This window comes from Gymnodraco acuticeps, unplaced genomic scaffold, assembly GCF_902827175.1.
Source record: "Gymnodraco acuticeps unplaced genomic scaffold, fGymAcu1.1, whole genome shotgun sequence".
NCBI classification, from domain to species: domain Eukaryota; kingdom Metazoa; phylum Chordata; class Actinopteri; order Perciformes; family Bathydraconidae; genus Gymnodraco; species Gymnodraco acuticeps.
In genome coordinates this window covers 193,179-207,675 of record NW_022989974.1, presented here as the reverse complement: position 1 = coordinate 207,675, position 14,497 = coordinate 193,179, and the positions used below count along the sequence as shown (strand labels likewise).

Here is a 14,497-nt window from a genome sequence, read left to right as displayed (position 1 = left end):
AGGATCTGGGCTGACTTGATTTAGTTCTGATAGTTCTGGCTGAACAGTGTGATACTGTTGCTGCTTGTCACTCGAGTCGTGGATGTTGTATTCATGGACGCTTGTCTCTCTCTGTGTTCCAGGGTGAAAGAATTGAAAAGGGCCAGGGAACATGAGACCCCTCAGAAGAGCCCCCTCACCATTTGACATCACTCTCCTGTCTCCTCTTTTCTGTTTTTGTTTGTACCCGAGACATTTTACAAGAAAAATGGAAAAAAAAAATCAATGCAAGCACTGCAATTATTACTACTACTGCAGTGTTACCGGTTCAACTTCTATTACATGTACAACAGCATTTTTTCACATATCTATTCTTTCCACTGACTTGGTTTTTGACGGAGAGTGGCAACTTCTACGGGATTATAAACTAAAAGGGTCGGGGTGGGGGGTGCAAAAACATTTGCTTCATGGCATTTTTTGCACTTTTTCATGGATTGCTTTGTCTTTTTCGAATATATGGAGAGGTTTTGGACGATGAAGGAAGCAGGACATGCGTGCGGAGGTCTGTCAAACGCGAGGACCTCAAGAGACGTAAATTAAGACTGCTGCAGAGGATCTCAGAGGATAGTGAGACCACGCAGAAACACTCTGGGCTCTTATTGTGTTTCATAATTTTTTAAGTGACCAATCAATTCATTTGAAGAAGGATTTTTTTAACCAAATAAATTGGTCACCCACACTCCCAATTCTTTCCACTGCTGTAGATGAAATGATATTCAATTTAGCTCAACAACTCCTGCTGTCCCACTGTGCTCTACCCCACCAGTCTGCCCACACGGGTGGAGCTACAAATGAATGTAGTCCGGGGTTTAACCATTACGAAGCAGATGGGTGATAAAATATTTCTCTTTTGCCATTTCTTAAAGAAACCCTATGCTTTATCGTATATATTGTCACTTTATTACTTGAATTTGTTCCATACTGTCCAATGTATTTGTTCCATCATGTCCAATGTATTGGTGATCTGTATCCTCAGACTCTATGTTGTTGAATCCTACCAAGAAAAGATGCATGACTTCTTGGCAAGAAAAGTCTTTGCTTGTGTGATTATGGTCTAGTCTTTCAGCCTAACCTCTGATGTTCTCTTTTGTTTCCATCTTCTCCCTCATGATTTCGATCATATCAGTATTGAAGCTATCCCTGTATTGTCCTGTTTCTTTTTATTTGTTGATTGATCCTCTGAAACCTAACAAGAGAAAAGAACTTGCCTATTTTGTGTTGTAATGGTTATGGTCATGCAGGTTATTAATGTTCTTTTTAAATGAACTTCAGAGCCTGCGAAGGCTGTTGAGGGGAAGATCACATACATTGCCTTGACGTCTTAGAGATTCTTTGAGGGGTCCCTAAGCTTGTCCCAAAATAGGGGTTTGACAAATCCATATTTTTGACAATTGAGCGATTTCTGTATATAAAGAAGGCTGAAAGTACGTAGGAAAAAACATTTACCCGAAGGGGATTGTATTTTAGAAATATATTATTTTATTCATTAAAAATGGGTCAAAAACAGGTACGAGACAAAAACAGAATATTTGTATAGTTTTGTTTGAATGCCTAAGAAGTATGGTTGTATTGTTTGTAAATAGTGTAAATACCTGGGATAAAAATGAGCTATGTGCATGAAAAGTATGAACAGAGTCAAAGGGAAAAAACAACAAAAGCAGTAGTGGCTATGCTCTGTAAAATTAAACTATTTCACTATTAGAGTATTTTATTTTATTTTGAATGTTCTTGAGAAGAACATTTTGCTAAAGCATGATATTATTGCAATATAAAAAAACTACAAAAAAATGTATTTAGAGTTAGGAGAAGTCTGCAAAATGATCTTAAAACAAGTATGGTTATGTTTACATTTCTTTTGTTTTGTTTTGGGCTACCAAGAATCGTTTGCCAATGGTGCCGAGGTATGTGAATGCTATATAGCTTAAGAAGACAATTAAGTTAATTTTTGCAGAACAGATAATCATACAGTGAAATACACACTAGCACTGAAGACCATGAGATCACAAGTGGTCGAGGATCACTCGAACAATAAGGTACACAGTTTGCAGAGGGAGTCATATTCAAGCAGAACGCATTGAAGTCTCTCATGTCTCCACTTTTCACACTGATAACTGAAGCATTTGACCATCACTGAGTGCACCATAGCAGAGTTTGAGTTACATTTTTGTTGTCATTAAAAATGGAATGTGTTACTGAGGTATCTTGCCTGATCTGAAAGAATGGCAGCCTTGCCCATGGTGTTTCTACAAATCAAAATCATGTTATCCCTATTTCTTTAATTAAACTCGTCAAATGTACACTATGCTGCAGCCAGCATTGATGTACTACTTATTGGCTGATCCCTGTAATAAACTGATGACCGGATATAACTACTACAATATGTCTTAATACAAAAACACCTTGATACAGGCTGCCATGCTCTTACCAGATCTTAGTATTCTATGTCACAAAGATGTCTACCTGATGAACATGTTTAGCATTCTATACATGACTGGGTTTCTTTGTCAAGCAGCTGAAAATACAAAACAAACTGTTCCGACAGTAAAAGGTGCTAAACCGATTCTATCTGAAAGGACAGCACTAAAAGTTGCCTCGATGCGGGGTCAATGAGCCAAAATGACTGTAGTAACCAATGTGTAAAACAGTGCCATTTATAGTTATGAGGCATACGATGTGTCTTGTACATTGGATTAGGTATATATTTGATTGGGCTGTAACAATCTGAGAGAAACATGAGCTGCTGGTTTAGAGGTGCCTGTTGGTTGCTGCCTATTATATATTCCTACCAGAACTACCAGAATGTGTATTCTGTATCAAAGTAATGACATTTGATTATTCAGCCAAGTGCCACTGAAAAACTTGAGTTTTTTCATTGAAGTATTGTCATGTTTGTTTAATAATTATTAGGGATTTGTTTTCATTGACCGACTATTATTGTTTTTCACACACTGGTATGTCAACTTTATTTCCCGAGTGTTAATGTAGAAAGTGCCTATTCATATCCTGATCACACAAACCCAGTGTCAGAATGCATACAATGTACCTGAAGTTGAGAGAATGTGAGAACATGGTCACCCACAGAAAGTGCTGTATCCTCTACATGAACACACACACCATCACCATCACCTTACACTCACCAAAGCGACAATATGATACTCCCACAGCACTCCAGCTTGTCAACATGCTACGCTTAATTTTCATTTGTATGCCTTGTTTTCTGTTTTCTAACGGGACAGCTTGTTAAATCATACTTAGAAGTGCCACTACTGGGGTTTGTTGCCTTGCATTCATCCTCCTGGTCCGTGGTAAGAATGCATAGCCAATGCAATGTCGTGGCAAAAAAGAGAAGGGATTTATTATGCTTGCATGGGTAAAATAGTTAACTGGGTGACCGAACTGCACCTAAAGCATGCTTATTTTCCTAGAATCTGTAGTCAGATAGACTTGTTAAAAGACTTACTGTTCTGTAAAACGATGAACGTTGGTTTGACGTGTCACAGAACTCAGAAAGACAGAGGGCATGTGACTGGAGGGCTGAAGGGAAACTCACAAATGAGCCAGTGATCAACACTCAGTAGCTACTGAGGTTTTCATAGCAAAGCATGAGGACAGGATTGTTTTTACACCAAGCTCTAACTTTTTAGACTCTTTTCTTTACTTTGTTGATTCTTTTAGATTTGATCAGTGTTCTCCCAACTTCAAATAGGACAAATGGACATGATTGGAGACCATTTGGACAGTATGTATAGCTAGTTTTAACTAAGTGACACACGGTACACACGGACACATGCACAAGACACAGCACACATGCAGACATGTCAAGGTGTCAGTTTCATTTGTTCGCTGAGCGGCATCGCTCTTCTCCAGCCTGAGGGACTGGTTCACCTCCCTTCTGTATTTTACTCAGGGTGCAAAATGGGGAGGAGGAAGCAGAGCAGGACACGTGATTCACAGCAGAGGCAGCTGAAATAGACAAATTAAAAAAGTTGTGCTTTATTGTAAAGGCAGACACTTAAGTCTTTAAAATGAATGAATATCAAATATAATCCATATCCTCTCGGTAACTATGAACATTGCAGACACTGGAGTAGCCCTTGAATAAAGTCCCGATATATATATATATAGCTCATTAAGATAAATGATTTGGCTTTCTTCTAGAGAAGTCTGTCAAATCATTGAAACATTTCGGCCAGTTCTTTAGGCCTTTAATTTATCTAGATGACAAAGTGTAGAGGGTATTTAAGATTAAGAGATATATGAAAAGTTCACCTGCAAATCTTGTTTTTACTGCCATTTATGAATGGGATGACAGGTTAGCTGATAGGCACTCTTCATATTTAATATTAGCAATTTTCAAGACGTTCTGTGAATTGACCTGGGAATCTGCCTTTCCTCCTCTTCTTTTTCCCGAGCGCCCAAACCAGAGAAAGGTAGGCACATCAGGACAACAGAACAGAAACGGTTTTACAACATATTCCACTTGTGGACACAGAGCAATAAAGAACTATTTTGTGGAGACCTATAGACCTAGTGAAGTTTAAAATGATTGGACACATGTAGTCGACTTTCTCTTATGCAAATGCCAGTATTGCAAGACAAGCATTCAGTAGTTTATGGACAGCAATTATATGGCACCCTTTACCGATCTGCACGTTTTCATCAATTCCAAACCGAGAAGAAGAAAAAAAGGCCCTGCTTTGATAGAAAGTTACGGGTCCTCGACACTTTGCATGTGAACTAGTGTTAGATCTATTTTCCTCTCCTCTATAGCTGTCTTTCTCTCTGTCTTTCCCTGTTATGTGACCCAATGTTTCTCTGCTCCCGACCCCTACCCTTCAAGGTTTCATCTCCTCTTGGTTCTCCTAATGTGTTTTGTTTTCCTCCTTTTTCTTCCTCCTTCTCTTGTTTGTAAGTTTTATTTTTGTAATTGTGCATGTACAAGCGTCACTGACTCGATGGATATGTTTAAAAAAAAAAGAAGAGATTTCAGCTGCTGAAGCCATGCAAAACGTTTTGAATTGCCCTTAAAATATGGACGATGTTTTCTGAATGCTTTATATTCTTTCTGCTGTAAAATAATAAAAAAATGAAAAAATTAAGAAAACTCCTGAACCAAGTTTGCTCCGTCTTTTTGTTTCTTCTTTTACTTTAAGAACGCAATCATTTTTTCTTCTACCAATGACTTTTCGTCAACACCTTGTATCAAGAAAAGACGATAAGACAGTATTTATAATATAGTTTTTATTTATATTCAACATCCCAACAACATTTGGGTACAACCCAAAGCTTTCACATTTAAAATACATTTGGTCATATATCAGACAACTAGGGTATTTTAACAAATGCCTGTACACAAATATAGTTTTATGAACATAGTCACCATGAAACATCTTAAAGACCCCACTCAACATGTCTCAATCACACCTATGGCATTGTTCTTTTTCTCACATATTGACAGCGCTTATGAGGATGTGTGTGTGTATTTACATTACCTGGGCATGCATATGTGCTCATACAGTTCAAATGCATGATGTTTTTTTTATTTTGATGGATTTAATAAAGTGAGTGCTAGATTGTGATGTTTTGTTTGAGTGCAAGCCCTGTCTCTTGTGTTTAGCTTGAATGCCTGTTGACGGTTTTAGACGCAGTACTTCCAGAAACACTCAGCGGTCCCTCCTCTCTTCCTGAACTGCTTCCGGATGCCCAGCACACGGCTGAAAGGATTTAGGAGACTTTGTTTCTCCAGTAGGACCTAAGAGATGGGATAAAGTAGTTTTAGTGAAAACATTTGTAATTACTTTGCTGTTTCAGGGATAAGACTGTTTTTTAGAAAGCTCACCTCTCTTTTAATCCCTCTGGGAAGCAGACCTGTTCTGACACCTCAGAGAAGAAACAAAACATGAGGTTATTCTGATGTTTGAGATAGTTGTTGCTTTAGACATGTGTCTGTGCATGTCAGGTAGTGGCAGAGTAGAGGACCTCCAACCGCCTGGCTAGCTATCCAACCATAGAACAATATGATAAAGCTGACATGAATTCAAAGTTGTAGCACAATGATTTTGCAAAAAGAAAGTGGGTGATTTTTCCTGGATAAAACAATTATCTGCATGTTAATATAATAAACAGTGTGTGTCTTTGTGTTTCTTACCATCTCTGTTAAACTCCCCAGATATCAGAGTGGAATATCTGAGACCATCCTGAGAAGGGAAGTTCTGCTCGGAGAGAGACAGATCATCCAGAGCGCCGACTCCTCCGTCCTCCACTGACACTGAGGAGAACCAAACAACCGCATAAAGTTGGAAGACATTTTTTTAGTGTTGTTTTTGAAATATTTAACACTGATTTTCCCATTGGTGTTGATATAGTTGACAGCAATTCATGATCATTTTACAAATAACTTTTTAAGTATTAAAAAGAAAACATAATATTTATTCTAATGGCAGAACAAGTCTCCTATCAATGGTCCATGTGTGTGAACTCTGGCAGAACGATCCCCGCTCAACACTGCAACTCCAAAGTAATAACTTCAAGGCCTGACGACGTGACTAACCTGACATTATTCTCTCATAGGTTGTATAACTAAAAATGATAATCAACGTACTTAATTGATGCAATTTTGTGAATACATGCTAAATAGAGATATTCATTTCCACTCACCAGGTCCCGGATAGGACATCTCTGCAGATTCTGAGATGGGGTGGGCCAGCAGTGGGCCAGAGGCCAGGAGCAGGAAGGCCCAGGACAGGAGATGGTTACACTTCATCTCTACAGGACGTTGATGTTGGAAGTCGCTCGATTGCCTCAGGTGAAAACAAAGACTTGTACTTGCTCTGTTGGTCCAACTGGGTTATATACTACCAGCATTAGCCTGTCCCCCTTCCTGCATCCGGACACACACTCTTGCCACAACAGCCATCAGCAATATCCACAGTTCCATCCTTTCTGACTGCGATAAATCAACAGGGAGTCACAGGTGAATTATGGGCTCAATAAAAAGACAAGTGCCATGGCCCAGGCTTCAAGGGCACAGCCATGTTTTACCAGCACTACAGCTTGATTGACTGTTTTACTGACTTTGTAAATAGGATTGAAGCAGGTGTTTCAGATGTCATTCACAACAACATCCTGTAGGGACTCGGGAGCAGGTGGAGAAACTGGGCAACTAAATTAATAATGCTTTTATGCTACCAGCTCATTAAACTGTTGGGCCATTTGAATGCTCCTGAATCAGAACAAACAAACAATTGGAGCTGCAGTGAGACTTCCCAATAAAATAACATAATTACTTGCACAGTGGATCAGTGTAAATGCTAAAACAGTTGAAGCTTTGTAACCTATAAGACATCCGACATTTTCAGTTTAAGAGCACCGAAGATGTTCCATGGGTCACTGAACAGATTGATTTATGCACATTATTTAAAAGCCTTGTTCTGGTATGATTGGAAATGTGTTCTTTCACTTGTTCTTAGTCATGCTCATGCAATAAAACTCAAATGTATAAAGTCCAGCATAGATGGCAAAAAATACATTTCCTGTCAATGGAGACTGGGGGACAGGCTGCACCTCTGTAAATTGTTTATTTATTAGAAGTGTGACGTCAATGTTCAGTCACTTGTATGATAATGAGGGTCGACGAAGCGACAGTGACATTTCATTTTATAGTCAGAAGGCCAGCTACTCCATTAGGTTTTGCTACGCTTTGTATCATAAAAAGTTATTACGATTTATATTCTGTATTAGTCAAGGCCCTGCTGCCAATCCAGGCGTATTCCAGACTCTAAAATAAATGTTAATCCTACTATATATGGGGTCCTCTTTACACTTTTATGAGAAATCTTGATTCAAGGTACAGGCGTTTCGTAAAAAACAAGGACACATACTGCTCCTTTTGAGATCCATGAAATATAATGTGGCTCAGGGAACAGAGCATATACAGAAAACATATCCTCAGAGGCACAATAGATATGGTTAAGATGTTACAGTATCTTTTTACTTTCATTTTATTAACCCTTGATTTGACATTCACACTAAATGGCTGGATATTTTTTCTGAAAATTCCTAATTTTTTCTTGATCTTTAGTCTTAATCTGCTAAAGGCCCATCATTGCAAAGCCACATGTCTCACAAAACAACTGTAGTATTCCAAGTTATCTGCCCTGCATAGGTTTGTGTGACATGTTGTTGACATTATTCGACCTCTGGATTACTGACTGACGTATGAACAACCAGCAGAGGGCAATATTACGTCTGGAAAATCTCATTACATTTACCACGTTTACACATTTTCAGCAAATTAGTCTCCAGTGTAAACTATTCAGTGTGGTTTCTGAAGTGGAAAATATCTTTCTAGACACTTGTGTAATGTTTTCCTTCTTCCTTTTAGCAGTCTTCAAACAATCTCAGATTGACAGAGTGCAAATTGAATCACAAAACCTGTAGCCTTCAAAACCTTAAATAGCCCTTAAATCCTCATCATCATTGACATTTACAAGACCATTTTTAAAACCATGTCATCCTCCCTAGAAAATAGACTTTTGATATAATTTTACTGACATCAGAGCAAAAAGGTTTCCTGCCGATCTGAATAAATCAGGGCTACCCAGGTGCACACTGGAGGAAAAGTTGATTGTCTGTTATTTCTCTCAAATGAAGTCTTCTTCAAGCTTTTCTTGAAACACAACTCAATTGAAATGTTTTGCTACACACTTATAACATGTTTTAAAACTCTAAAGTTGCCAACATGGTCACTCAAAGATACCAAGCAGTTTTTATTCCAAAAATAATTTCCCCTTTTCTATACATATTTACCGGTAGTTAATTACTGCACAACTGCATACTTCAGCATACTTGAAAATGTATGCTACATTCTTTGAGTGATTGGAACATTCGGTTTAAGTGTTGCCTTCAATAACTGTTGTAATATTGCAACTCACTAAGCACGCACGTACGTGGGTGCGTCTGGTGGACCTGTAGGCAATGCTATTCAAATTGTAATATAATATGGGATGGGTGTCACTTCCTGGAGATGAATCCTACCGTCTCTACCTGCGATAATATGCTACCGTGCGATTCTATATGTGTAAACTTTAGGCCTGACATATGTTATGCCGATTACCAGATTTAAACATATTTGTAAACCAACAAGTCTTTATTCCAAACGTCCTTATATAGTGAAAAAAACTATCATAAAATAGGCTAATTGTATACTTTTATTGTCGGACATCGTGAGTCGTATGAGATAATCCTGAGTTTGACGGAGCACTTGAAGGCAGCAGCTGTTAGCCGCCCCCTCTGAACAGGAGCTGTGAAGAAGCAGCGACAGACAGTGGGCTAAGTTTGTCCTGCCCGGCTTCCCTTCACCAGTACAAGGGGCTTTGTGTCATTGAAGAACAGCGAGCGTCGCTTTTAGTTTCACACTAAAACTAAAGGCGTCAGAAACACGTCCGTGACATTTTGGGATAATTTGTGTGGGCACAGAGAGGAGAGAGGGAGAGGGGAAAGTGCGACGGAGCGGACAAAATTGACACTCCGCTGTCATGTTTGGTACTTGTTGCACACACACTCACACTGAACACTGGAGCCTGTAGTGTGGGCAGCGTGCTGGGAACAGGTAGGTTATAAATAATGACTCTTCGATACATAAACTCATTTAATAATGTGTGTTTGGTTATTATTCATTTATTTATCTCGACAAGACAACAATGTTCCCACTGCAATGCAGATACTTGTCATGCTCTAGTTACTGTAAGCAGCCAGCAAGAACTATCATTTGTTCAGTTTGTTCGTGTTTTGGCAGTGGTGTAAAGTATCTAAATACATTTACTCAAGTACAGTACTTAAGTACAATTTTGAGATACTAGCACTTTACTTGAGTATTATAATTAAAAGTATTAAATTCAGATGTTATTATTTTACTTTGACTACCTTTGTTTTATTCCTCTTGTTACTTTGCAGATTGGGATTAATGATAGGAAATATAATCACCTGGAGTAAATGCACAAGCTACCCTGTAGTGTTGAAAATGGGCAATATGCATAATGAGTACTTTTACTTTTGGTACTTTAAGTATATTTTGATGCTTCTACTTTTGTACTTGTTGAGTCACATTTGCAATGCAGGACTTGTACTTGTAACAGAGTATTCCTAGACTCTGGTACTTGAGTATATGAGTACTTCTTCTGCCTTTGGTGATTGGTAGACTTTATTATTATTATTATTTAACACTTTTGAGATAAACCACTCATCTATTACATTTGAATTGTGTGACCAAACGTTTCTCTGTGTAGCTTGGATGTTTATTTTCTATTTGCCATTAGGTCCCATTCTATTTCGCCTTATAACATCTCCTTTCTGTTGTCAGGGTCTTCGGTATCACCATGACGCTGTGACACAACAGGGACAATGATGGCAGAGCTGGAAATTGACCAGTCTAACCTTCCTCGTGTCCAAGAAGGTAACTGACTGACCCATCTCTCGCAACTTTAGAGACTTATATGGACAAAGTGTGTGTGCAGAATGTACCATGGTTAATGGTCTCTCCTGGAGGAAAGTTGTATTTGTTCAGCCCCTCATGGAGGTCATGGGTCAGGGTCAGCTACTAAACTGCAGACACTAAGCCACTAGGGGTTTAAGTATTTGATTCATGGACACTTCAACACTAAGGACAGACTTGTTCAACAGTCTGCAGCCGGCTTTAGAGACAATGAGATGAGAACTTGCCATTTGCTTTGTGAGTAACTGGCCTTGGCACCAAATGGCAGCTTTGCTTCTGTCCTTTTGTGTCTGTGCTTGATTTCTATCTCAGATACAGTAGGAAGTCGCTTGCCATATGTTTTGTCTATATGCCGCAGATACGGGTTTAGAAATATGTCTGTAGTACAGAGATGGATCTCATCGCAGAGTGTTCTGGATAAGAGAAAGGAGGAATGAGGTAGCTGTTTCGGCTATGATATTTCTTAGGGAAAAAGTGCTATCACTATCAATAACTTAAGTGTAGTCTAACTTTATAGAAAGCTTCAGAGCTGATTGGGAATACTTTATCATGTCAATTAAATCATAATTGCTCTTAATTGGATTGGTCTGGACTTTCAAGTAAATCTGGCTGTGCTTTAGTTAAAGCCACAACACTATTGGATGAACATTGTGGTGCATATGACACACACACACACACACACACACACACACACACACACACACACACACACACACACACACACACACACACACACACACACACACACACACACACACACACACACACACACACACACACACACACACACACACATAAAGTAGTGATAAACATAGGAGAATATGCCATAATGACAACAAAAATATTGCCATACTAATGCTTACAGCTCTAATGAACTAAATGACTTCCATCTGTTTGCATGTAAGTATGAAAACAGTGGCAGGTGGAATGTCTAAGCGCTGGCCTGGGTGTAGACGGTTGACTCAGTCTTTGGCGTGTCCACACTAATGAATGGAATAGAAATAGGTCTGCATGTCTTTTATCAAGGGAGATAATTCAGCACTGCGCTCTTGTTTCCATACACAAAGGGCACACTGTGCAGCTTTGCAATCTTGTGCTTTATTGAGCAGGGGCCAGTGCACAAACCAAGGTGGTAATGGCAGCAATAAAGTGCTCGTTGAGACAATAGCAGCATGTAAATCAGCTGTCTGCGCAGTGTATTTATTTTCCGCTCATCATCCACTTTCACCAGACAGATATGATCAACTGTGCTGCTGTCCCTCTCTGAGGCACCGGGGGTTGTTTACTTAACATTGTGGGTGTTTACGCTTCAATTTCCCTAAGAGCCGTAGTTCCCCTTAGCCCACTTCTCCTTCACTTTCCTCCTCTTCCGAGAGTCTCAGCCAAGTCAACTCTCTTTGTTTTCACTGCCCCCCTTATCAGTTCCTGTTTTGTCCCTCCTCTGGCTGCTCCTGATATAGCCTGATGTGCAGAGGGAATGCAGCTCCCAGAGGAATTCCCCCACCTCCCCCCTTTTCCTAATTTCACTCTCAGCAACTGACCCAGAGTCCCATAACCCCGCACTTCCTTTTGTTCTCCATGAAAACTGTGTCAAGTTCATGAGATTTCTTACCCAGTTCACCTAGTTTTTTAACACAGCCGAGAGAGCTGTGGGATGGACAGACACTTTATGGTGACATTTTGTGCAGAAACCAGGAAACAGAATATGCCAGTGAGGAGGAGAGAGGGGGAGCATGTGGGTGGTTGGTGAAGGATTTTGGATGAAAATAGAACTCTTGTCATTTTCTCCTTTCGCCCGTTCCTCTGTTTGGCAGGCATTTGCCACTGCTGCTATCCAAGTGGCTGCGAAGATGAAAGAGAAATATCTCTGTCAGTGTCTGATCGCCTGCCTCTCTCAAGCTGGATCCCTGAGATAATCTGCATACGTTTATTTAATATGCTTCTCTGAAATTGGTGGGAGTCCTAGAAAGAGACATACTTAAAGCTATGAGATTCAGTAATATCAGCAAAAAGGTAAAAATAGCAACATATTTTTCTACCGCCATTAATGTAATACTTGTATTGAACAAGAGGCATAGGAATTCATTCAGATTTGTGTTGGTTTGAGGTTACAGAGGTCGTGGTTTCCTGCTTTATAATATCCTCTTCTCCCACAGTCACAGTGTTTGGGAACATACGGAGCGCTGCAGTGAATGGCTGCTAATATTTTAAAACCTTATCTACTTGTTTTCTTACTTTGCGCTGTTTCCTAGACATTCTTATCCCTCATTGGATCTCAGCCTCTGGTGTTCAGATGCCACAGCCAATTTCTGTTATCTGCTGGATCTTTGATTCACTAGCCTCTTAGGAAATGTACACAGGGTCCTTTCAGTGTCCTTATCAAGAAGCTTACACACGTTGAGTCTCTGTATTTTTGAAAACACACTCGGCCGTCGGCTCTCACTGAGCAAGTGTCTCCATGTGCACACCCTGTCCGTCAAAACCTGTTCAGCAGTCTTAATAACGCAGTCTCTTTGGCCCAGCCTAGAAGGGTAATGTGAGTTTTAGGAGTTTGGAAAAACAAGTTAACCCACAATGCAGACACACCCACACACACACACACAAACACACACACACACACACACACACACACACACACACACACACACACACTTGCAGGCTTACACAGACAAGACTATAATTTTCCTCCATTTTTTCCGTTTCGCTTTGGATTTAAGAGTAAACTCGTGTTTTGGAGCATCAATTTGTCCTTTCAGATTAAAACCAAGCCTTGGACTTAATCCCTTTTCTTTCACATAAGCGAAGTTGGAGATCCATTTATCGGATAGTCTCTTAAGCTCCACAACAGGTGTAAGTGGTAATGCGTGTCTGTCTTGGTATGGGTTAACTGGGAGTGGAGCTGATGTGGTCCTCCATGTTGTAAACAGACCCCTCTCATGGCTTAGTCTGTCTGGGTTATTTCTATGAACTTTGACTGTTGGGCCCCTGTAGACTGAAATATAACCAGACACTTATTCTCAGCAGGAACGCTGTGTTTTTCTTCCATATTTAGGATTTAGTGAAGTTTGACTATATCTTACCACAAGAATGTTTTCACTTTTTCCTTACTTCCCTATTTACAGAACTGGACAAAGAGGCGATACCCTCAGTTTGACGTGTAATACCAACTCGGAAGCAGTTTTATACATTTTGAAATTAGACATTGCATTGTTACATCAAGCTCTAGTAGTTCAGGTAAGGTACAGCAATAAAAGACAAGAGGACTCTGTACATTTTAGAACAGTATTCGAGTAAAAACAGGTTGTCTTTTAGAGTACAAAAACAGCAAGGCAGCAAACACAAGCAGTCCTGAAGTCTGGGATTGGTTAAACGCTTGATGTTTCGTATGTTTTGAATTAGCCACACAGATGGTCCCAGCTGTGCCATATACTGTGGGCCCCATGTCACTCTGACAATAAATCTTGGAGCATCCCTTCTGTTCATACATTTCTGTTTTAGATTTGTACGTCTCCTTACCATTGGATACAAACAAATGCTAGCCTTAAGCAAACAAAGTGTGCCATGAGGGTCTTTCGTTGAAAAGTGCTCAAATTGAAAACAAGGTTTACACTCACAGTATTCCAGATAATGGATAATATTTGCAACTCAAACGTCCTTCTTGGATTTTCTTTTTTTTAGGCACATTTAACAACCTTCTGTCAAATAAAATGAGTGACAGAATTGTATTACAATGCTTTCCTTGGGACTAGGGCTGCTCAATTAATCGTATTTTAATCGCAATTACGATTTTGGCTTGCAACGATTATGAAAACAACATAATCGAAATAAAAAAAATTTTTAATTTATTTTTGTATTGGTTTTTCAGTTGAATTTTATATTTAAAGTTCAGGGTAATCAACTGTTAAAAACATACTGTTAACATTTTTAATAAATGGATGTTTTCAAAGTAAATGGATAATAGTTTTT

General features: G+C 39.3%; 3 protein-coding genes across 17 annotated transcripts in view; 2 read left to right on the top strand and 1 right to left on the bottom strand.

Moving 5' to 3' along the window:
* Nucleotides 1-5,151, top strand: part of camta1a (calmodulin binding transcription activator 1a) — a 289,606-nt gene extending 284,455 nt beyond the window's left edge. For all 13 annotated transcript variants that reach the window (XM_034211026.1, XM_034211027.1, XM_034211025.1 and 10 more), the window contains one exon: nucleotides 123-5,151. In XM_034211026.1, the coding sequence (XP_034066917.1) occupies nucleotides 123-155 (33 nt within the window). In that variant the 3' untranslated portion in view covers nucleotides 156-5,151. The remainder of the gene's footprint in view (nucleotides 1-122) is intronic.
* Nucleotides 5,152-5,677: 526 nt separating this feature from the next.
* Nucleotides 5,678-6,802, bottom strand: LOC117542966 (urotensin-2-like). The gene is made up of 4 exons (XM_034210860.1): nucleotides 6,697-6,802; nucleotides 6,188-6,307; nucleotides 5,879-5,919; nucleotides 5,678-5,791 (listed from the first exon to the last, which is right to left on the bottom strand). The coding sequence occupies exons 1-4, from the start codon at nucleotides 6,800-6,802 to the stop codon at nucleotides 5,678-5,680; spliced, it is 381 nt and encodes a 126-aa protein (XP_034066751.1).
* A 2,541-nt stretch (nucleotides 6,803-9,343) lies between these two features.
* The window catches only part of ccdc187 (coiled-coil domain containing 187), a 24,043-nt gene continuing 18,889 nt past the window's right edge, over nucleotides 9,344-14,497 (top strand). The window contains exons 1-2 of one of the 3 annotated variants that reach the window (XM_034211072.1): nucleotides 9,344-9,649; nucleotides 10,400-10,492. In XM_034211072.1, the coding sequence (XP_034066963.1) occupies nucleotides 10,441-10,492 (52 nt within the window). In that variant the 5' untranslated portion in view covers nucleotides 9,344-9,649; nucleotides 10,400-10,440. Of the gene's footprint in view, nucleotides 9,650-10,399; nucleotides 10,493-13,194; nucleotides 13,382-14,497 lie in introns of those variants that run through there. The other 2 variants (XM_034211074.1, XM_034211073.1) reach the window with 2 other exon arrangements.

Excerpts from the sequence above, each read along its gene's own strand:
- LOC117542966 (XM_034210860.1), bottom strand. The coding sequence starts at position 6,802 with ATGAAGTGTAACCATCTCCTGTCCTGGGCCTTCCTGCTCCTGGCCTCT. Across the intron at positions 6,308-6,696 it reads GATGTCCTATCCGGGACCTG|TGTCAGTGGAGGACGGAGGA; the intron begins GTGAGTGGAAAT and ends GGTTCTCCTCAG. Across the intron at positions 5,920-6,187 it reads TGGGGAGTTTAACAGAGATG|GTGTCAGAACAGGTCTGCTT; the intron begins GTAAGAAACACA and ends TTCTTCTCTGAG.